Here is a 20,890-nt window from a genome sequence, read left to right as displayed (position 1 = left end):
GCCGTCATACACCATGCGGGTCACAAAGGTCCATGCACACAACACTGCCGCGCCATAAATCCCCACGCCTCCTTGTCCTTATAAGCCGACTCTGCTCTCACCACCACCACCACCACCACCACAACATCCTACCCAAGCACATCCACACCATGTCGCTCGCGCCCATGCCCCCATTCCCCACCGACGTAGAGATCGCGACCCACATCGTCGACGTCCACGCCCACCCCACCGACTCCCTAATCCCCCACGCCCTCCTCGACGACCCCGGCCACACCATCTGCGCCATGGCCACGCGCCGCAACGACCAGGCCCGCGTCGCCGCCCTCGCCCGCGCCCACCCCAAGCGCGTCGTCCCCGGCTTCGGCTACCACCCCTGGTTCACCCATCTCATCTACGTGCCAGAGGGCGTCGACCCTGCGCACCTTGGCGAGCGCGCGGGCCTGGTCCAGGACCCGACGCCGAAGAAGGAGGAGAAGCCGCCGAAGTGGGTCAAGCTCGCGGGGAAGAAGGTGCTCATGGGCGCTGAGGCGTCTGACGCTGGCGGTCCGGATGCCACAAGCGCTGACCCTGATGCCACAAACGCGAACACCTCCAACCTTGACCCCTCCACCGACCCCGCTCCCGACCCCGCTCCCGACCCCACCTTCCTCCCCACCACCTCCCCCAACCCCGCTCCCCCCACCTACCCCCCACCCGACAAATCCACCCACTACCGCGCCCTCTTCAACCCCAAGCCGCACCAGGAGGCCATCTTCCAGGACCTGCTCGCGCGCTTGCCCGACCCCGTCTGCCTCACGGACGTGCTGGATGAGCTGAGGAGGAATATCAAGGCGTTTCCGGGTGCGATACTGGGGGAGGTGGGCTTGGACCGGGCGTTTAGGGTGCCGATGGCGGGGAAGTATGCGGGGGAGGGGGAGGGGGAGCGTGATGCCACGAACGATTTGACTACCTCCTCCGCCGACCCTTCCACCGACAAGCCTGATGCCACAAACAAGACCGATGCCACAACCAAGTCCGACTCCGAAGGTGATGGTGCTACGAAAGCAGACGCCAATGCCAACCCCACCAACCCCACTGCCTCTATTTCTCCCACCACCCCCACCCTCTCCCCCTTCACCGTCCCCATCGCCCACCAGCTCGCCATCCTCGAAGCGCAGGTCGCCCTCGCCATAACGCTGCGCGCCATGGGCGAGAGCGTGCACGCGAGGAGGGATATTGTGAGGACGATCTGGATGGGGATGTGTAAGAGGGGGGAGGTGGGGGAGGAGGAGATGAAGGAGGGGGAGGCGGAGGGGGAGGCGAGCGAGGATGGGGAGGAGGGGGAGGAGCAGGAGGAGGGGGAGGGGGAGGATGAACAAGCTGAGACCAGCAAGAAGGGTACTACCGACGACGTGGATATGCAGGGCGGGGAAGAGGGCAACTCGAAGGGTAAGGAGGCTGCTACTAGCGGCGAGAAGGACGGCTCCACCTCCACCTCCCCCACCCCCTCCACCGCCGCCCTCCCCTTCACCCTCCCGCGCGCCCTCCGGCGCCTGATCCCCCCCGCCCTCCTCCTCGGCGACGAGGACGACCCCTTCCGGCGGCGCACCGTCCTGAACGGCACCCCGCCCCTGCCCGCGGTCATGGGTATTTCTCTGCATTCTGTGAAGGCGCCGAAACATACGGTAGATTTCATGGCGCGGATGAAGGAAAGGTACGGCGATCGATGGAGGGCGATCAGCGTGGATTTGCATAGCTGTGGGCTGAGTGCGGAGGTGTGGAGGAGTGTGGAGGTGGGTGTGATGATTCTTTGTCTTCAGTCTCCTCCCTTTCTCGTTGATTCATTCTATCATCATACTACGATCCGAGCGCTGACTACCTATCCTAGGCCGCCCACCCGAACGCCTTCCTCTCCTTGTCTACCGGCATTAACATGCGTCAACCGCACGGTAGTGCACCCGCCGATCCTAACGCACCACCCCCCATCCCCAAATCCCTCTCCACCCTCATCCTCTCCGCGCACCCGTCGCGGCTTCTGGCCGAGAGCGACTGGCACAGCGCGGACGAGTCGGGCCAGCGCACGTGGGAGATGCTGAACATCATCGCAAGGGTGAAGGGGTGGGACGTGGAGGGCGTGAGTGGGCGGGGGGCGCGGAACGTCCAGAAAGCTTCTCTCAAGGACGCGAAGGTGCAGAAAGGCAAGGACGCGAAGGAAGAGAAGGAGACAAAGGAGGGCAAGGAGGAGAAGAACACCGACTCTACGGAGGGAACGACCGGGGAGAAGGACGCCACCACCACCACCCACGACCGCTCCACCTCCCGCGGCCGGAAGCGCTCCGCCGAGGAGGCGGCGGAGGGAGGGGATGATTCACCAGCTGCGTCGAGCCCGGCGCCGTCAAAGCGCTCGCGGGGCAGCCCCTCGGCGTCGGAGGGCTCGCGGGGCAGTTCCTCGGCGTCGGGGAGCCCGACGCCGCCGCCGGGAACAGAGGCCGAGCCATCTAGCGGGGAGGAGGGCGCATCTGCTTCGGAGGGGGCTTCTGCTTCGGATGACGACCACGCATCGTCCTCCGGTTCTGCGTCGGACGGCCCGAGCGTCTCCCGCGGCAGGAAGCGCAGCGCAGAGGACGACGAGCCCAGCGCGTCCCGCCCGTCCCCGCCCAAGCGCTCGCGCAGCTCTCCGACGCCGGAGGCCGATGCCCCGTCTGCCGCTGCTGCCGCCTCCGCCCCCACTTCGTCCTCCGCCTCCACCTCCACCACCGCTGCCGCCGCCTCGGGGTCCACCTCAGTGAGCCACGGCACCAGCACCCCGGCCTCCTCTCTCTCCACTGCCGGCCCCTTCCCCACTGCCAGCCCCCTCCCCAAGAAGACCAAAAAGACCCGACCCCCGGGGAACCCCTACGCCGCCGGCGCGCACCGCATCGCGGACCCGCACCGGCAGGGCCGCGTCCCGCAGGACACGCACGAGGTGCCACGGGCGGTGCGCGGGCCCGGGGGTGCGATGGTGAATGTTGGGAGTGGTGAGTGTTTTTCTTTTTGGATGGGATGCGTCGTCTCTCAAGGATCATTTAACATCGACGTTGGTGACTGACACAGCCTCCACAGGTGCCCTCCACGCGCCCTCCCTCTCCTCGTCCTCTTCCACCTCCAACCCCCACACCCACGGCACCACCCCCCTCACCGGCCTCGCCACCGTCCCGCACGTACCCTCCGCGTCCACCCCCGGCTACGCCGCGCCCAACATCCACGTCGTCCGCCGGCTGCACGAGAACTGGGTACGGTTCAAGAAGGGCAACCACGGCGTGCCGCCGCCGGTGTCGAGGAAGCAGCGGCGGATGGCGCGGCATGCGCGGTATGATGAGTGGGAGGAGGAGGAGAGGGCGAGGGGGGCGGAGGATTAGGGCGAAAGGGCGAAGGGGGAGGAGGACTTGAAGCAAGTAGAACAGAAGAACAGAGAGAATCAAAGGACGGAAAGGATACTCGAGACTCATCAAAAGATTGGATACATAGAGAAGTTCGGATTGAAAGGATTCCTCATTAACTTGTACACTATCATACACTGCTTCATCTACAATTTACTCGACCGCCTGCGGGTCGTTGGTCTTCCTCTCTTCTAACAGCGTGCATACAAGCTCACTTCTTGCCGACAACAGCGTCGGTGAGCGACGCGGTGATGCGCTTGCGCTGCTCGTTGAGCATGCCTGAGGTTGTGTCAACATATGAGAACGAGAAGGAGGGGGGAATATGTAAGTAGGAACGTAAGAGGGCGCAGCTGAGATGAGCAAGGTAGTGGATATAGTACCCACCAAGGAAACCATCCTCGCTCGTAGACGTGCCCTCGTGGTTCCAGTTCTCGTAGTGACGGGTGACGCGGTGGGAGTTGTCAGTCTCGATGGTAAGAAGCGAATTCATGGTCTGAAGGTCTGTTGTGAGCATGGATGCGGTGACGACGATGCCCGACACCCAGCCGGGGATGTGGCGCGCGCACCTAAAGGGCGCTGTAGTACACTTACCTTGGTCGGGCTGTCAGCCTTGTCATCACGATAGTACGCCACATCCTGATCGATGAGGATGGTGCTCTTGGGCACCGACTCCGGGTTCTCGAGCACACGGAACTTGGGGATGTCCGCGCGGGCGAAGATCTGCGCAAAAAGATGAGTGGGCTTGCTACGAGAATACGACCGGGCAGCATACCTTCGCAAGTCCAACAAACTGGGCACGAATGCTCTGCACACCCTCCGCAATGCCAACAGGGTCGTGGAAGATAGCTTCGGATGCATAGATATCAAAGGTCGTCTGCAGGGGTTAGCTCAGCAAGACGCATACACCCACCCATCCATCCCACTCACCTCCTTCGGATTGCACGAGTACATCTCCTTAATCGCCTGCAGAATCTTCTCCTCATGCGGCTGCGGCGCGCGCTCGGGCAGCTTGCGCGAGTCCTCGGGAGCGAGGCCGGCGGAGTTCAGCGCCTTAGACATGCTGTTGGCGGTCGTGGTGTGTATATACTTGAACGGCGACTGGATCTGGAGGGCTTGCGCGCGCGGGGCACCGACGCTGGCAGACGCGGCGAGGAGGGAGAAGCAAAGGGTGCGGGTGAGCAACATGGGCGGCTGGCTGAGCCTGTCAAGCCTTTATAGAGTATGGGGCTGAGAGAGACCAACTGACGGCGGGTCATCGTCATCGAGGCTGCTAGACAATCGCGGCGGGTGCTGGGATCGAGCGCGAGGATCGAAGACAAGCGCTAGCGGGCTCGGGAGGTCGGCCCGATGTGCCGCTGGCTGCGCGGGGCGACGCGTGCGACAACAGTGCCTGGCGCTTACGACCACGACAGCGACCACAGCCATAGCTATACCCACCACCGGAGCCTACTAGTCACGCTGCTCTGCCCACGATGTCCTCTTACGACGCCCTCCATCGCCAGTGCCGAACGCTGGAGAACCTCTTCGATGCGAAGCTCACGTCCTACGCGCAACTCGCGTCTGCTATCGGGCGCCCGGGGCACGATGTAGAGGCGGACGGTGCGCCGTCGCGCTGTGCAGATCTTGAAATGGAGCTGGAAGAACTCCTGGAGAAGGTGAGCCCCCATGGTACCTACATACTTCCATATTACCCCATTGTACTTCCGTCTACCCACTCGCATACTGTCCACCCTCACCACCCTCAAATCCATCCTTCGCTGACTCTACTCGTCTCAGCTTGAAGATAACAATGCCCAACTCGCCACCCTCGCCGCCACCCCCGACGCCCTCTCTCCCTCTATGCAGCGCGCCGTCCAGCGCCACCAGGAACTCTGCCGCGACTACGCCCGTGACCTCCGACGGACTCGCGCCAATGTACAGGCTGCGCGAGATCAGGCGAACTTGCTATCTGGGGTGAGGAATGATATACAGTGAGCGTGAATTGGGGTTTGGGGACGTTGAGGAAGCTAACGGGATGTGCAGAGCATACAAATCCTCCGCGGCAGACTCTTTGTTGGAGGAGCGAGGGCGCATTGATAGCTCGCATCGAATGACGGACGACTTGATTGCGTGCGTGTACTTCGACTTGTTCTGCAAAGCACGTCACTAACGATCTATCTTCCCCTACGTTGGTTTCCCAACCCCGGTCATACTGCTGCACCCTTACGCCCTCACATCCGACAGTCAAGCCTACGAAACCCGTGCCGACTTCTCTCGCCAGCGCGCATCACTGGTGGGCATCAGCTCGCGTATGCAAGGCGTCATATGTGAGTACTCGTCTTCATCCTGCATTTCCTCCTCATCCATCCATCCTTTCCTTCAATCCTAATTCCCGTACCTGCTATCCTCCTTCCCCAAACCTTGTGCTGACTATTTCCCCCAGCCCAAATGCCGGGCATCAACCAGGTCATTGGCATGATCAAGTCCCGCCGACGACGCGACGCCATCATCCTCGGGGTCGTGATTGGGTTGTGCTTCATCGGGCTGGTTAGCTATGTGTGGAGTTGGTGAGCTATGACCGGTCGGTGAGGTGTGCTTGAGGTTGATGAGCAAAGCAGAGGTGGATGGGATCTACTTGTCATGGTGGATGGGATCTGCTCGTCATGGAGGATGGAATCTGCCCGTCATGGTTGATGAGGCACCCGAAGGAGACGGGGGCAAGGGAGGCTCAGGACGTTGTCGATACCCCGCACGGGCTTCCCTTGTAGTGTATATTATTCACTTATGTCGTATGCGAATATTTGGACATCCTGGGGGCGAATGAGAATCTGAGCAACGTACGAAGTTCGTAACTGGTACGCGAAGTCCAAGCGCGGGATTGCTTGGCGGCGGCGCGCTCACCGTGGCCAACGATGACGAGGCCCCAATTTCATGTCGGCGGCCCGCCGGTCATCCAAGGACTCACCGGTCATACAAGGACTCTCAACCTGCACTCATGGCATCCGACGCGAAGCAAGCTGTGCCCTCTGGATCCGCACCCTCAGGCTCCGGCGAGCAATCCACCCCTTCAGGCGACCAATCCACCCCCTCCCGCGCCGAGTACCTAAAGGCCGAGGGCAACACGTTCTTCCTGCGCAAGGACTACGCGCTCGCGGCGCTCAAGTACACCGAGGCGCTCGAGGTGGACGAGGGGAATGCGGTGCTGTGGGCGAATCGGGCGGCGTGTCGGTTGCAGTTGAAGGAGTGAGTGGTTTTTTCTGATTGGGGTACTTTCTGTGGGGGTTTTGGGTGGGGGTTTTGAGACGACTTCGGAAGGTGGTTCAAGAGACTATTCTGGAGGTCGGGTGGAAAGGACTCGAGCTGACTTTTGCGGTTTAGGTACATGGACGCGGTCGCGGACGCGCAAAAGGTCTGCCTAATTTCTCTGACTAAAAGTAGACAGTAAGAGCGCGCCACTAACGCTCGTACAGGCAATCGACCTCGACCCCAACTACGGCAAGGCATGGTCGCGGCTTGCCACCGCGGAAGATGTGAGTACAGTTCCATTTCATTTGGTCACACATGCCATCCATTTCCTCCATCTCAGTCGCATCCTTCATTCGCTCGTCCTATCCTCCTCGTACCCCAAACTAACCCAACACTTCTTCTCCACAATCCCTTCACCCACTAACATAATCAATTCCACACCGACTGACCCCACCCCCAGCTCCTCCACCACCCCCTCGCCAGCGTCCCCGCCTGGCGGCGCGCCCTCGAGTGCCTGCCGACCACCAACCTCACGCCCACGCAGGAGAAACAGAAAGTAGAATGGAGCAAAGGGCTGCACGCGGCAGAAGCAGCGCTGGCGAAACCGGTGGATGTTACGGCCAACGGGGCGCGCGACATCACGAACGAGCGCGATGAGATGCCGTGGGTCGTCGCGGAGAAGATCTTGGGAGAGATGCAGCGCGCGGGGAGCGGGACGTGGAGGTCGAGTGTGAGTTCGAATGGGGAATGGTACTGGCGGTGCGGGAAGCTGACGATTGGGCAGGCCTGGCTGGTCAACCTAGCGCATGTGGTGCGTATGGGGAATGGGTGAGCAGTTGCCCCGAACTGACAGGACCATCTGTTGTTAGCAATTCAAGATGGGCTCCGATGAGCTGAAGCAGCAGACGCAGACTCGCGATCCGAAGTCCGGGCAGATGCTCCTCGGCACGAAAGGCGGGGTACGCTTGCATCGTCGATCTAATGTGCCCGTCTGACGAAATATGCACAGATCCTAGAGCTGCTCACGAACGCGATTACCACCGATCCGCGTGTCGTCGCATTGGATCAGGAATGGCTGCAGCGGAGTCAGATGCAGTGTCGGTGAAGTTCACACAATCTATCTGTTCGTGCTGACGATGAATGACAGTACAATGGGAGGTACAGATGTCGGAGGCGTGGCCGAATGCGGGCCCTGATGAGCTCATGCGCGAGTTCCCTGCGCGCCTCTCTCAGGTGGGCTGGCAGCGTGCGCGGCTCGCGTTCTCCACCACCGTCAGGTGCGCACCGCGCGTTGCTCGTGCTCACGAATGAACGAAAATACTCACTGGTTTCAACAGGAGGTGGATCCTCAACGCATGCCTTGACTCGGGTTTGCGAGGCAAATACGACAACGCGCGCTTGTGGCTTTCGAATGCCGTCCAGGTCCTGGTCTGGGGCAGCGAAACATACAAGAGCGTCCCCGCTAGCGACAAAGGACCTGTCTTCGACCCCACGTTCATTCTGGGCGTTAGGAGATACCTGCTCGACGTGCTGAAAGCGGTGAGCGTCGTGCTCTGATCTTCGATGTGCCGGCCGCGAGACTGAAGCGGACACCTACAGGCGTATTCGCAGAGCCAGGATCAGAAGGTTCTTGAAGAGATATACGATGCGGCGCAAGAGACAATGAAAGAGGTCGAGAAGCTTCCTCCAGTCGCTAACTCAGTCCCCGACCCAGCATTCCACCTGGCCTTCAATGTGTATCCGAAAGCTGAGGCAACAGCGTGCGTTGTCTTTTTTACTCCTTAGAGCAGGCGTCGTTGATGGCATGGGCTACAGAGCACTTGGTTTCTACCACTCCGCTCTCGCCAATCTGCAAGACACATCGCCCCAAGACGCCGCAGACCACCTCACCAAAGCCGCCTCGTCCTACATCGACGCGGCCGAGACCCTGCCCGACGACGATGAGCTGCACCCGCGTATGTCCACTCTCTCTTCCGGTCCCGTACCCTGAGAGCTCACAGACACCCAGTATACACCGCCACCGCCTTCGACCAGATGCGCCCATTCCCGGTCCCAGTGCGCACAGCCCTCACGTTGCTCACGAGCATCAAGCAGAGCGTGCCGCGTGCGGAGCGTATCTGGAAGGCATCGAGTACGTGGAAGGGAGGTGTGGGGCAGCGCTTTGCGAAGCTGCTGGAGGCGGAGCGGGAATTGCGACAAGGGCTCGACGCGGGGAAGTGGACGATGGACACGTCCGTCGAGGAGACGGGGGTGAAAATTTCGTGAGCCTCTGTTCAGTCAAGCGGTGTTATGGGAGGACAGATAGATTGATCGAAGCTTGCATACGAGTCATGTATTGTACAAAGTAACATAGCGAGATCTTGAATAGTGCTACAGACGGATCCAGTTTGTGAACGTCTTCCCCTCGGCGTGTTATGCCCTTTACGACGACGATGAGAAATTGAACCATCCCTTCGCTGTTTGCTGAGTGGCGAGGCGCTTCGCCTAGTAAATCATATATCAGCGTCGTCCTCTCACAAACCTCTCTTGACTGACCTGGGCCACCATACTACGACTTCCCTCCTCGAGGGCGTTGAAGTGTTGTTCAAGCTCGCTCAAGGCTTGTCCGCGCTCGTTGAGGGCGGCGCCCAGCCTGTCCGCCAGCCCAGCGCGTGCTCCTTCTGCTGCGTCGGCTACGCCTGCCGCGCTCACGCCGGTACCGAAGGCACCTGCGAGACCCGGACTGCGTGGCGGTTGTGCGCGCGGCCGAGGAGGAGGACGATCTGGACCAGCCACTGTGGATTCAATGTCAGTCAGTACACGTAGAAGTAGAAGTATTCAACGCTTACGCATTGCATCGATCTGCTCGCCTGTCATCGTCCCGCGCCCCGTCAAGCCTCCTAGCCAGGCGGACCATGTCTCGGGACCTGCGCTGACAGGCTGAGGCTGCGGAACCTGTGGTCCCTAGAATACATTGTGAGTGAACTGGCAGATCGAGCAGGAATTTGAGCAACTTACTCTTACATACTCGACGTCCGGTAAGCCTGCGTGGGGCCGTCTTCCAGCAAACAAAGTGGCGTATGAAGCATGTCGCATTACCCCTGCTGTAGCGTGCCGAGCCCAGGCCACGTAGTCGCCGGTAGTATCAGGAGAAGGAGGGCTGCAGGCCACGGGTGATATTGCCTGGTTAGCGATCATCAGACCAAAGGGGCTGCATCACTCACATCGTCGAAGGCGCGGTCAGTTGGTGCGTATGCATAAGCTCTAGACGCGGCAGGGAATATGCTGCCGACTCTCCGGTAGCGTTGAACACGAGAAGTGCGTGCGAACCCAATTTTTCTACCACCGCAGCGCTAGTTGCCGGTCCAATACTCCAGTCGATCTTGCCGATGCGCTCGCCCGTGATGTCGACGTTGCATCGTGCGCCTCGCGCGCCGACGCTAACGAGCAGAGGCTTCGACCCTGGACGCTCGCCGCCGCGCCACGTACCTCCCGTCTTGCTGTCGACAACGAATATCCCGTTGTTGAGTACTTCAGATGCGCCCTCAAATGCGAGAGGTGCTGCTTTTGCTGATCCAGCTCCACCATCGCGATCTATGGTGTATATGCGACCAGTGCCCGAGCTCCGAAGAGCAAGGAGCCGCAGGCTTGTGGTGGGCTCTATGGGAGTCGATCATTCAATGTGTATTGTCAGCGTGGATCTAGATATACACACCCTCCGCGAGCGGGCTTACCACCCAGAGCAGGGCGCTGATTGCGTCCGCGCTTGAGTCTTCCCGTCGATGCAGTCCAAGAGCACTTTGTCTGCGACTGTCCGGACGCATACGCTGGACAACAGCGTTGCGACGTATGTTCGCAATGACCAATGAGCCATCAGCGTAAGCCACGGCAGCAAAACCTGAAGGTGATGTGAGTTGCGGCTGCAAAAGAACATGTTAAGCTTCACCTTCTCTGGTCAAAGCGCATGCGGTAGAAGGGGCTCTGCCCACGATCACCAAATAAGGCGCAAACAGATTATCTTCCAAAACTCTGGGCTGTACGGTCACGAGTTCTTGATCTGTTTGGGGAGGAAGAATGCGAGATGCTTGTTGTGCATGGCGCGTTCGGAAGAGCACAACTTCGCCACTTGACATCGTAATGGCCGCCTCTGTATCCTCCCCAACAGAAACGAAGTTGACATTTGCCACTGCTGCCTCCCCACGCAAAAAAGCGTCAGACGCTCTGCCAGCAAGTGCAGGGTCAGTGGTGACGTGAGAGGTGCTCAGCGTGAGGTGCGACAGCGCGGCGGGATAATCTGACTCCAGAGCATTCGGTCGCTGTGCAATGAGTAACTGTGCACTGACGTCGAAGAAGCGCACAGTCGCATCGCGCTGATTATAGGTAACAAGCAAGCGATGAGGCTCGTACTGTACGATCATCAACAAAGAATGTATCTGAAAGTAGATAAATGTACTACTCACCTTTGCAAGTCGTAGCTCGCTGACATCGAGTTCGTCACACCAAGCGCGACCTCCTTTCAGGGTGAGGGTGGGCGTTCGTAATCCTTTCCAGTCGACTAGTCGCTGATACACATGGGTATCAAGCCGCAGAAGTTGTCCGCCGCTCACGCCCGCGCTCCCGCATTCGAGAGCAGGTGGCAACAGCAGGCGAACCGGCTCATCGCTGACCTTCATATCCGCTAGCGTCTTGGCAAGGTCCTCTTCCACATCGAGATCAGCTCCTGCGTCGGCCTTCTCTTCCTTGCCACGAGAGAGGAAGGCTTGAGGAGGATATTCATACGCTTCAGTCACCCGAGAACCCCCAGGTCCTTCCAATATGAAAACGATGGAATCAGGGTCGAAGGCGCCGGACAGGTGGGGGGTACGCGTCGGTGTCAGATAGAAATCTTGTACGACCCCACGCGTTTCGTAGAAGTATGCATCGACCGGATTAGTGCTGGAGCGCATCGCCTCGCGCAGGGCAGGTGGTATACCCACGGCGCCTGGTCCTGCAGCTGGAGCGTCTGGATTGAAAGCAGGAAGCCATTCGACAGTGAGGCCGGGAGCGTCGCCTACGGGAGTACCGCCTAAGATAGCCAGTGCCGTTTCTCCACCGCGAGGATCTGTCGAGTTACTGAACCCACACCACGCGAGCTTGAAGATAGACTCGCGAAGTACAGAGGGTGGCGGAGAGTCCAGATGCTGCTCCAGGACAGCGGCATCGACAATATTGACGTCGCTTGAGTCCAAGGTCCTTACGGCTAATGGCTGATCCTCGTCTTCGACGGCCCAAAAAGCAATACTGCCGTCCAAGTGACCCACGGCGAAGAAATGGCCGGCAGGATGGATGGCAATGGCAGTTACAGGAACACGTCTATGCAGTAGCAGATCCTGATAGGCGTCAGCCTTCCCAGTAAAGGAACATAATTGGACCCTGACCTTGCTGCCATATCCCTCCCCTCCTGGAGCACCCGGACGTAGAACAAGCTCGTACGTACGTATCGTTGCTTGCTCTTTCTGTCGTTTCACGGGGACCGTAAGGTCATGCTCATGTCTATGACGCTCACTTACCAGATCACATAGGATAATCCCACCTAGACGACAGCCATCGTTAGGATAAGTCGATACCATTGAGGTCATGAACCTACCTTCATACGCAATGAATAGTAAATTGAGGTCCCTCGGGTGTACAGCGATATCGATGGGAAGCCGCCTATGCATCGGTACAATGTGAGTTGATGTTTTCGCTCATGCAGATGGCAACTCACGATTCTGGTGAGGCCTGATGGGCTATCCCTGTTTGCCGCAGTTTTTCCTCGTATAGATCCCATAGGTTCGGTATCTTGTATGGCGACACCCTGCAGCATTCGACATCGTACGCACGGACTTCCCCAGATGCAAGTGTTACGAAAGCCTGTGAGTAGAAGAATGAGCCCGTCCGAATTAATAGAAATTCCGCGAGCACAAACTGACATGACTATGTGATGGCGACAGCGCAAGGCAGCTGTTGAGATATGAGCGTCGGAGGTTGAATATGGGGTGGTCCCCCATACCTAACGGCATCGTGGAAACGTTGACTGGTCAGTAACTTTGGGCGACCATAGACAGCGAGATCCCAGGCATGCAGGCAGTTGTTACCGTCTGTGATTATTTCAGTCGTCGTAGAATTTGACCAGAATATACATGTGCCAACCAATGCATAATATCGTGAATGTAAGTTGTGAGAAGCTCAGGAACTTCACGGAGACCGGCTCTGGCAGGGTGAGTTTCGATTCAACTCCCGCGCCGCCGAAAATATGGATGGTGCCGCTGGATGTGCCTATGCATGTTTATAGAGCCACAGCTGGATGTGAGGTTCTGCGAATGACCAACCTGCGGCTAGAATTCGGCTGGTCGGGTCAAAGGCAAGCGCTGTTATGTTGAGGAGATACTCGAAGGTGCGCAAAGTCCCGGGCACCCAGCTGATCTCATCGCGAAGCTCGATGGACAAATCTGGAAAGTCATCATTGTTATGACGCTTCAAGAACATGTCTTAAGGAGCGCAGCGATGAAAACAAAGGTGCAGCTTGTCACCCTATTGCTGGATGAAGCCAAGATGTTAGCTGTCACGTGAAGCCATTGCTTGTGACATGTTCGTTGTCCCAATTTAGTAAAAACTCGAGACTGGAGCAAAACCGAACTTGAACTAAATCCCATGTGTGTTGTGCCACGGCTTTACATATCATTGCGACGAAGGAAGGAAAGCGATCACTAGTGAGATACACAGATAGCAGTACGAGCGTGGTAAGCATGTCAATAAAAAGATATGAAGTTCATCACGTTCATAACGCATCGTAGGGACGCCGAGTCGCTGGTGTCGTGCCTCGCATCTTGCCTAACCATCCCCTCTTCACCGGCCTCTCTGTAGTCTCGAAGGTCGGTTGGGCGGGCGCCGTCACATTCCGCGCACGACGATTCGGACTGGTATTCGTGACATCCGCAATATAGGCGCCGAGTTTCTCTGCGGTCTTCTTGGGGGACAGCGTTATCATCGGCCGCGAGCTTTGGTGCCGCACGGGGGTGAAGCTATTCTGGCTCGGTATACGACGAATTGGACGTTCTTCCGAGACGTTCGTCATGGCTGCCCCCTCAGCGACGACTGCCCTCGGAACGTGCGACTCGTGGCTCTCGAAGTCATCGGGCACACCACGTTTCTTTGCATGCGATGTCGATACTGGAACTGAGTCCGGAAGCGGTCGTGGCTCTGGCGTTCGAGCTTGTGTGCGGAAGACAGTCGCGCGGTGCTCGGGGGTCTTGGGTCGGGAGTAGACTGGCGGCTGAGATGTAGCCCTCGACGTCTGGGCTCGGACCGTAGGTAATGTATCCGGAGACGTGCTCGTGGAAGTGCGGGAACGGGAGACAGCTGGGGGTGGAGGATGCGTTGTGCCAGCGATCGTTCCTGAGAGCGGTCGATGCGTCAGGCTCGAAGAAGATGACGAGTTTAGGGAGCGTGGTAGTGGCGCTGTTGGATGAGGCGAGATGGACGATGAGCGTGACGATGCGGGCGGCGCAGCTGGAGCAGAGGGAGCATCTGATGCTACTTCTGTGGCTTGCTTGACGGCCTTCGCAGCCGCCAGCTTAGCCTGTAGATTCTGAACCTTGCGCGACAGGGATTCGACCTTTGCTGTCAACTTCTTGTTCTCTTTCATCATCCTAGTAAGGAAGATGAGCATGTTTGGAACAGACTGAAATGCAGACACGTACTCAAGAACACGATCGTCGTTATTCTCGATCTCTGCGCACTTCTGTCGCAACATCTCCTCCATCTCGGTATTGCGCTCCTCCAATTCGGCGAGGGCAGTCTCCATATCCGGCTTGGACCGCAAGACATCCACCTCCGCTTTCAAGCTGGCAACCTCGCGCTGGTAACCGGCGCGCTCCAGGTTCAAATCGATGTTGACTTTGCTGAGCTCACTCGTCTTCTCGGCAAGAGCAGCTCGCACTGAGTCAAGCTCACGTCGGTGGCTATCAAGCTTGCGGTCACTACAGCGGGTAAGCTTCAATTCATTGAACAGTGGCGAATTCACTTACTGGTCCGTCATTTGTCCCTCGAGATACCTGTTCAGAGATATCGATCGCTGCACCTCGGCCTCCAAGTCGGACATGGAGAACTCGAGCTCCTCCTTCGACTGCTGCAAAGCCAAAATTTCCTGGCGCGAAGTCGCAAGCTCAGTCCTAACTTGCGTAAGCTCGTCCGCGAGTTCCTTTTGCTCGCGTGCTGACTGCTCCTGTTCGACCTTCCACTGCTCCGTGTCATCGGCTAGTTGCCGTCGAAGGCTCTCAACGGTCTCCTCCGCCTGCGTTCGCCTGTCGCATTCCTCGGACAGCAATTGCCGTGCGTCATCCGTGTCTCGGAGGGCAGCCTGCAAGCTCTGTTCAAGCTGCATGCGCACCTGCGCAACGGCACGTTCTTGCTGCTCTACCGTCTCTCGGTGATCGTTACGAGTCCGGACGAGTTCGTTCTCCAGGTTCTCGACGATTTGCTGGGCAGCCTGCGCAGCTTCGTCTGCTGCACGGAACTTGCGCTCCAGGTCGACGAGACCTTCCTTCGCTGCGTCGTATTGAGCCCGGAGTTCTCTTTCGTGGCCAGAGAGGTCTCGCCAACGTTCCTCTGCCTCCCGCTGGGCCTGCTCGGCCTCGGTAGCACGCCGTTCCGCCGAGTCGACACGAGCAAGGGCTTCCTCGCGGGCGCTCGACTCTTCCACGACCTTGGCGTTAAGTTGTCCCACCTCCTCGATATGCTTCATCTTGAGTTGGACAAGCTGGCCCTGCAGATCATCGCTAGCAGACGCCGAAGCTCGGAGCTCATCCACTTGACGGCGTAGAGTAGCCTCAGACTGTTGCAGGGTCGCTATCGTAGCAGCATGTGAGGTTGTCAAATGCGCTACCGTTTGTTCCAGCGTAGCCACCTGCGCCTGCAGTTCTAAAGTCTGCGCGGAGCTTGACGCATCAGCGGTATCAGAGGTTTCCTGGAGGTGCTGCAGCTCGGCCGACTTCCCCTCCAGCGCCTGTTCGAGGTCATCGACCTTGAGGTGCAGGAGCTCGATATCGGAGTAGAGCCGGCGAAGAACGCTGGACTGTTGACGGAAGGAGGTCTGAGAGATGGCGAGAGCGACGGTCGTTCCACGGGCGGCCTCCAGTGCGTCATACGTGACCGTCAGAGTGCCTCGGGAGGGGGGTGCAGATTGCATACGGCGGAGATGGCTGATGCCTTGCACGATGAGACCAACGAGAACTACGGCCTCGGCCTCGCGGGAAACGAGTTGCTCCTCCAGAGACTCCATATCGCATTCGAGCTGCTCCGCACGCGCGATAGCTTCGTCGCGCTGTTCACGCGCGTCAGCGCAATCCTCCACCATAGCATTCTTCTGCGCCTCCATAGTTTCCAGCTCTGCCAGGACGTCTGCCATCCGCTCCTCCTGAAGGGTCAAGTTGGTCTCCAGCTTGCGAATGTCGTGCTGCTGGATACCGATTTGCTCCGTGCGACGCATAACCCGACCTTCGAGCTCCTGGATCTGGTTGCGTAGAGCGAGGGTAGCTTCATTCTGCGTCATGTCGGACAGCTGGTGAAACTGGAGCTCGCTATAGCGGTTCTCTGCGGCAGAAAGCTCTTGTTGCGCCTCCTCCACTTCGGCCGTGAGGTTGGTGACCTGGACGCTGAGGGATGACCGCTCTGACTCCACGGATTCTAACGCCTTGGATAGCTCGTGCACCTCTTGCTCCAGACGCGAAATCTCCTCGCGCGCCTCCCGAACCTCCTCTGACGGCGAAGAACCGTGGCGGTCGGCGTGCTCGACGACCGCCAGCTCGGTCATGAGCTCGGACACCCGGGATGAGAGCGTCGCGCATTCGTCCTCAGTCGATTGGAGAATCCGCTCGAGGTCCGCTTTTTCGCCAGTGACCTGAGATATACGCTCCTGCGCATCCTTCAGCTGTCCAGAGACATCGGACAGGTTCTCCAACTCCACGATCAAGTTGTCCCTATAACCTGCCGTTTCTTCGAGTGACTGCTGCGTGAGCTCGTACTGCATCTCCAGGCGGGCATAGGCATCCTCGCGGTCCTGCAGTCGGGTATGCAGAGCTTCGAGCTCGGATGTCGAGGCGCTGGCATCGGCGGACAGGTTGGCTATGACGACGGCGAAGGCCGCGGCCGCGGTGCGAAGGCGCCTAACGTCCTCGTGGAGCGGTCCATGATCAGGAGTATCTTCTTGACTCTGCAATCGAGCCTCCAGAGCCTCGATAGTGAACCGTGTCTCCGTCTCGAGAAAGTTGAGGTCCCGCCGCAAATTGTCTCGCTCGTTACGCAGCCGTTCTATCGCGTGAAGCATTCGCTCGACAGTCGCGGCAGTCTCGTCAGAGAGCCGAGATGCGGCACTGGAGGAGAGACTCTGTCGAGTCTTACGTGCTTGTCTAATGGAGCGCGTGAGATTGAAAACGAAGCGTAGTGAGGAAGAACATACTGCAACATCGCTAGTTGTGAGTCTTTGTCCTTGATGGTCGCCTCCAGCGAAGCAATACGGTCTTTAACGTCATCGAGCTCGTCCAGGGCCTCCTCTTTCTCCCGGACGAGCTCGATATTACGACCCTCGCAGTCCATGTTGCGTTCCTCCTCGGCGCGGAGTTTGCGCTCCAAAATCTTGAGCTGGTCTCTCAGCCTCGGAATCTCGTGAGCATCGCCGGCGAGCAGTTGGAGGGTAGCTATCTTCGCGTCGTCCTCGTCAATGCGCTTCAGCAGCTCTTCTTCCCGACCGCCGTCGCCCTGCTGCGATCGAAGGAAGTCAAGCTCGTCTTGTTGATCGTCCAACTTGCTTTGAAGCTCTGCGACTTCCTGTTGAAGCCGCTGCGAAATAGCGATGCGCTCGTTGCCCGACCTTATGAGGTCGGCTTCCGCCTTGGCGAGTTTGTTGGTTAAGACACGCAGGTCCGCGTCTTGCGTTTCGAGCGTGCTCTTGGCTTCTTGGAGCTCTTGCTCCAGAGTTGTGATACGAAAGTTGGTGAGGGAGGAGGAGCGGGGACGAGCAGCCTTGCGTCCGGGCGTGACGGGAGGTGGCGGCGCCGAGCTCAGGTGCCGAAGATCCGCTTCCAACGCCTTAATACGGGCCTGAGCAGCCTTCAGTTCGCTCTCGAGGTTGGAGCTTCGGGCGCTATGAACGTCGGATCGGCAGGAGAGTGTGTCGAGAGCAGACTGCAATTCGCGTGCTTCGTTCGACTTGGACTTGATGTCCTCGTGCGCATGAGCGAGCGCCACCTGAGCATTCTCGCGCGCTAAGCGTTCCCTGGCGAGTTCCCCCGTTCGTTGATCCAGTGCAGATTCGAGGTTCACTGTCCTGGCGGACTGCCTCCCAAGCTGCGTCGAACGATTAGATCAATAGTGTGGCAGGATCTAGTAGACGCACGTTCTGCAATGCCTCGTCCAGCCTGCGTTGTAAATCGCTCATTCGTTCATTTTGCTTCAGTAGTTGTGTGTCTTGTGCAGCTATGCGGCTCTCTAGAAGCATTATTAGTTGCCCGAAGACATTCCTAAAACCGACTTTACACACCTTTGCTAGCCAGCTGGTCTTTCAAGGACTGCATGGCGGGAGACACATCGTGCATCCCCAGTGTGTGTATAGACATGGCAGAGGCCAAGCTTCGGCAACAGCCGCCGAGCGATTGAGAAGCGCGTCGCGAATCGAAGAGGTTGTGTCGAAGTGACGATGAGGTCAATGGGAAACGGCATCAACGCGCGCACGTGATCGCGTGTTGAATTCTCGCCCCTGTCACGCGCCGACAGTGCTCGGCACTGATTCACACAATCTTGCAGAGTGCCGCTGATGATCTGCTCGCGACAACGCGCTGGCGCACTTTCAAGTCTGTAAATTTTGACTATGATCTATCCGAGTCAAAGGTACAAGTACAAGGAGTGGTTCAAAAGAGGCTTCAGGCCATGGCATAGTCGATTACCCCGCGCCCATTGTCCATTACTGAGCGGTTATCCGCGCACGGGCCATCCCGTTGACCAAGTTATCCATGACACCCTCGATAGCGGTGAACCTTCTGGCGCCACAGCTCCCGCTCTCGACATGCTGAAAGAGAGCACTGACGGTCGCAGAGCGATGGCTACAACCCTTCATAGGGCACTTGTACACCTTATCGGAATGGTAGGAACTCGATAGATGCTGGTTGAGTCCACGCAGGGTCGAGTACATCCTGTTGCACAGGTAGCACTCGTAAGCATAGCCATTCCACGACCGTTCCGTCGCGATATTCCGAACGATCCTTTCCTGTTCTCCTCCGGTGATCATCCGCGAGGGATCCGTGATGTAGTTGTTGCGATCGATGGTGCGTACGAGGCGGTCGACAGTGCGGCGATCAACACCAGATGGGCAGCGACCAGACTCGCAGTGGAGCGCCAGGGCAGAGAGGGAGACGAAGCCTTGGCCACAGCCTCGAAACGGGCATATGACGTTCCTTGGACGGTGTATGGACGAGTTTAGATGCTGCAAGTCGCGAGAATCAGTGGCGAGCTACGAAGCATGTGCGAATTGACGATAGCTCACCGATTCCAAGTTACTTTCGGACTGGAAGTCTCGCTGGCAGGAGACGCAGTAATGATGAGCGTCGGACTGGCGATAATGCTCCTGCAAGCCGCGGTCGTTGATGAAGACGCGACGGCACTTTTGGCAGTAGAAGTGGTCTTCGATATAGTGATCCTCGAGGTCATAGCGATCCTGGAAGTGCTCGTCGCAGTACTGGCAGTAGGCGTGCTTCCGGCTCTGCACGTAGTGCTCTTTCAGACCTAACCAAGTCGGAAAGTCCACGTTGCAATCATCGCAGATGTTATGGTGAGGTGAGTCCTCCTCATGTTGGTCTAAAGCACGATTGCTGGCGAAGAATCGGTCGCATCGTTCACAGTAGGCCATGGCGCAATGAATTGTGAGTACTTGAGGACAGTGATGAGCTGCCGATGAGATAATAGAGACGGACTATGGACGGGATGGGTCGGCACTCTGTAAGACTGCACCAATCGAGGGTCGACACACGCACCGATGCTGACCACGGCCCACCAAGTGCGCTGGGAAGATGGATGGCGAAGCCAGCAATCGACGTCGTCAGCACTGCGACTGGACTGCGGTGGCCGGCGTTGATGAGGAACCGAGTCAAGAAGTAGATGCCGTGCTTCGGCGAGTACGCGACGCGACGCGTACCGGAACATCGGACCGAGGGTAGCCATCACTATGGCTCCTGAACCCCGCTGTCCACGACAGGAAGACAAGGCGAAGTAGCGTCATACGCCACCGGCCAAGTCCGATATAAGCGTCGTGTCGTCCTCTTGTCCTTCTTGACTCGAACCACCACCACCACCTACCATTCAGACTTGTCTCGACTCGATAGCGCCATGTTCGCCGCTGTGTCCCGCGCTGCTACCCTCTCGACCGTCGCCCTGCAGAAGAGCAACGAGACCGAGACCTACTCTTCCTCTACGCTTCCCGAGGTCGAGGCGCTGCGCGACATGCGCGCGTATGAGCATGCCCGACAGAGGGTCAAGCGCGCGGAGGAGATTGCCCGCCGGAAAGCACTCAAGGAGCGGTCCGTCAGCGGTGGCAACGCGTACCATTCGTCCGTGACAGGTCCAGGCGCGAAGGCGAAGGCGGCGTCTGGCTCCAGCACAGACGACACCAGTTCCGGCGCTGAGCCTTGGGCTCACTCGCGCTTGGACGATTGGGAGCGCACGCCTATGCCCTCTGTCGGCCAGAGTCCCCCGATGCTGAGGCTCGAGGACATCGTCGCCAAGCCTGCGAAGTCGAGGAAGAGCAAACGTGCGTTCTTGCTTTCGTCCTAACAGAATGTCTCTTCTGACGATACGAACAGGTAAGGACGCCGAGTACGAGATGGTATCCCCGCTTCCTCCGGTCATCGCCCTCGACGACGCCAACTTTCGTGACATCACCATAGATGAACCTTGGGAGTACATACCCCGTCCAGACGAAGTTCCCAAGGCCTCCTACGCGGCCGTTCTGCGAGCGTAATCTGGTGCATTCCTCCACTGTCCAATATCCATACCCATCCTTTCTAATCCCCTTACACTACCCGCATCCTACTATCGACCGCGACCTTTACAACTCATAAACGCCTACACGTTCACTTGACGTGCTCATTAATGACGCGACGCTATCATGTCTAGCATAAGCTTCTGCCTAATACCATGACACTGGACCACGACGAGAAAATGGTGAGATAAGTATTCGTCAGACCGGGAGAGCAAGCAATACGAAAGTGAAGGTAAACTGG

At 58.4% G+C, this 20,890-nt stretch overlaps 8 protein-coding genes across 8 annotated transcripts; 4 read left to right on the top strand and 4 right to left on the bottom strand.

Moving 5' to 3' along the window:
* Window position 1: 1 nt before the first annotated feature.
* SCHCODRAFT_02529608 (uncharacterized protein) lies at window positions 2-1,943 on the top strand (the record flags this gene model as incomplete). The annotated part of the gene is made up of 2 exons (XM_050343537.1): window positions 2-1,772; window positions 1,868-1,943. Coding segments are annotated over exons 1-2 (1,815 nt in total), but the record flags the coding sequence as incomplete, so codon positions are not given.
* A 1,487-nt stretch (window positions 1,944-3,430) lies between these two features.
* Window positions 3,431-4,682, bottom strand: SCHCODRAFT_02611490 (uncharacterized protein). The gene is made up of 5 exons (XM_003038596.2): window positions 4,326-4,682; window positions 4,171-4,272; window positions 3,990-4,118; window positions 3,783-3,891; window positions 3,431-3,677 (listed from the first exon to the last, which is right to left on the bottom strand). Exons 1-5 carry the CDS (start codon window positions 4,581-4,583, stop codon window positions 3,610-3,612), a joined length of 666 nt encoding a protein of 221 aa, XP_003038642.1. The 5' UTR covers window positions 4,584-4,682; the 3' UTR covers window positions 3,431-3,609.
* Window positions 4,683-4,788: 106 nt separating this feature from the next.
* Window positions 4,789-6,027, top strand: SCHCODRAFT_02611483 (V-snare-domain-containing protein). Its single transcript, XM_003037258.2, has 5 exons — window positions 4,789-5,053; window positions 5,175-5,368; window positions 5,421-5,507; window positions 5,622-5,704; window positions 5,821-6,027. Exons 1-5 carry the CDS (start codon window positions 4,871-4,873, stop codon window positions 5,946-5,948), a joined length of 675 nt encoding a protein of 224 aa, XP_003037304.1. The 5' UTR covers window positions 4,789-4,870; the 3' UTR covers window positions 5,949-6,027.
* Window positions 6,028-6,759: 732 nt separating this feature from the next.
* On the top strand, window positions 6,760-8,888 carry SCHCODRAFT_02487957 (uncharacterized protein; the record flags this gene model as incomplete). The annotated part of the gene is made up of 11 exons (XM_050342888.1): window positions 6,760-6,786; window positions 6,848-6,907; window positions 7,084-7,353; window positions 7,408-7,434; window positions 7,493-7,582; window positions 7,633-7,720; window positions 7,771-7,900; window positions 7,961-8,162; window positions 8,223-8,383; window positions 8,439-8,578; window positions 8,632-8,888. 11 exons carry the CDS (start codon window positions 6,760-6,762, stop codon window positions 8,886-8,888), a joined length of 1,452 nt encoding a protein of 483 aa, XP_050202281.1.
* A 156-nt stretch (window positions 8,889-9,044) lies between these two features.
* Window positions 9,045-13,171, bottom strand: SCHCODRAFT_02566174 (uncharacterized protein; the record flags this gene model as incomplete). Its single annotated transcript, XM_003038597.2, has 16 exons — window positions 12,953-13,171; window positions 12,774-12,899; window positions 12,634-12,721; window positions 12,554-12,584; window positions 12,349-12,494; window positions 12,229-12,293; window positions 12,152-12,174; window positions 12,020-12,097; window positions 11,063-11,971; window positions 10,549-11,008; window positions 10,318-10,500; window positions 9,827-10,262; window positions 9,621-9,762; window positions 9,452-9,566; window positions 9,159-9,397; window positions 9,045-9,107 (listed from the first exon to the last, which is right to left on the bottom strand). Exons 1-16 carry the CDS (start codon window positions 13,107-13,109, stop codon window positions 9,045-9,047), a joined length of 3,261 nt encoding a protein of 1,086 aa, XP_003038643.1. The 5' UTR covers window positions 13,110-13,171.
* Window positions 13,172-13,241: 70 nt separating this feature from the next.
* SCHCODRAFT_02566171 (uncharacterized protein) lies at window positions 13,242-18,288 on the bottom strand. Its single transcript, XM_003038598.3, has 6 exons — window positions 18,160-18,288; window positions 18,016-18,107; window positions 17,080-17,966; window positions 14,651-17,029; window positions 14,324-14,602; window positions 13,242-14,272 (listed from the first exon to the last, which is right to left on the bottom strand). Exons 1-6 carry the CDS (start codon window positions 18,233-18,235, stop codon window positions 13,402-13,404), a joined length of 4,584 nt encoding a protein of 1,527 aa, XP_003038644.2. The 5' UTR covers window positions 18,236-18,288; the 3' UTR covers window positions 13,242-13,401.
* A 156-nt stretch (window positions 18,289-18,444) lies between these two features.
* Window positions 18,445-19,756, bottom strand: SCHCODRAFT_02611471 (uncharacterized protein). The gene is made up of 3 exons (XM_003038599.2): window positions 19,646-19,756; window positions 19,159-19,584; window positions 18,445-19,098 (listed from the first exon to the last, which is right to left on the bottom strand). The coding sequence occupies exons 2-3, from the start codon at window positions 19,519-19,521 to the stop codon at window positions 18,580-18,582; spliced, it is 882 nt and encodes a 293-aa protein (XP_003038645.1). The 5' UTR covers window positions 19,522-19,584; window positions 19,646-19,756; the 3' UTR covers window positions 18,445-18,579.
* Window positions 19,757-19,942: 186 nt separating this feature from the next.
* SCHCODRAFT_02611466 (uncharacterized protein) lies at window positions 19,943-20,824 on the top strand. Its single transcript, XM_003037259.2, has 2 exons — window positions 19,943-20,418; window positions 20,471-20,824. The coding sequence occupies exons 1-2, from the start codon at window positions 19,998-20,000 to the stop codon at window positions 20,626-20,628; spliced, it is 579 nt and encodes a 192-aa protein (XP_003037305.1). The 5' UTR covers window positions 19,943-19,997; the 3' UTR covers window positions 20,629-20,824.
* The last annotated feature ends 66 nt before the right edge of the window (window positions 20,825-20,890 follow it).

This window comes from Schizophyllum commune (genome assembly GCF_000143185.2).
Source record: "Schizophyllum commune H4-8 unplaced genomic scaffold SCHCOscaffold_2, whole genome shotgun sequence".
NCBI classification, from domain to species: domain Eukaryota; kingdom Fungi; phylum Basidiomycota; class Agaricomycetes; order Agaricales; family Schizophyllaceae; genus Schizophyllum; species Schizophyllum commune.
The sequence above is the reverse complement of the archived record's forward strand: the minus strand, read 5'-3'. Positions and strand labels throughout refer to the sequence as shown.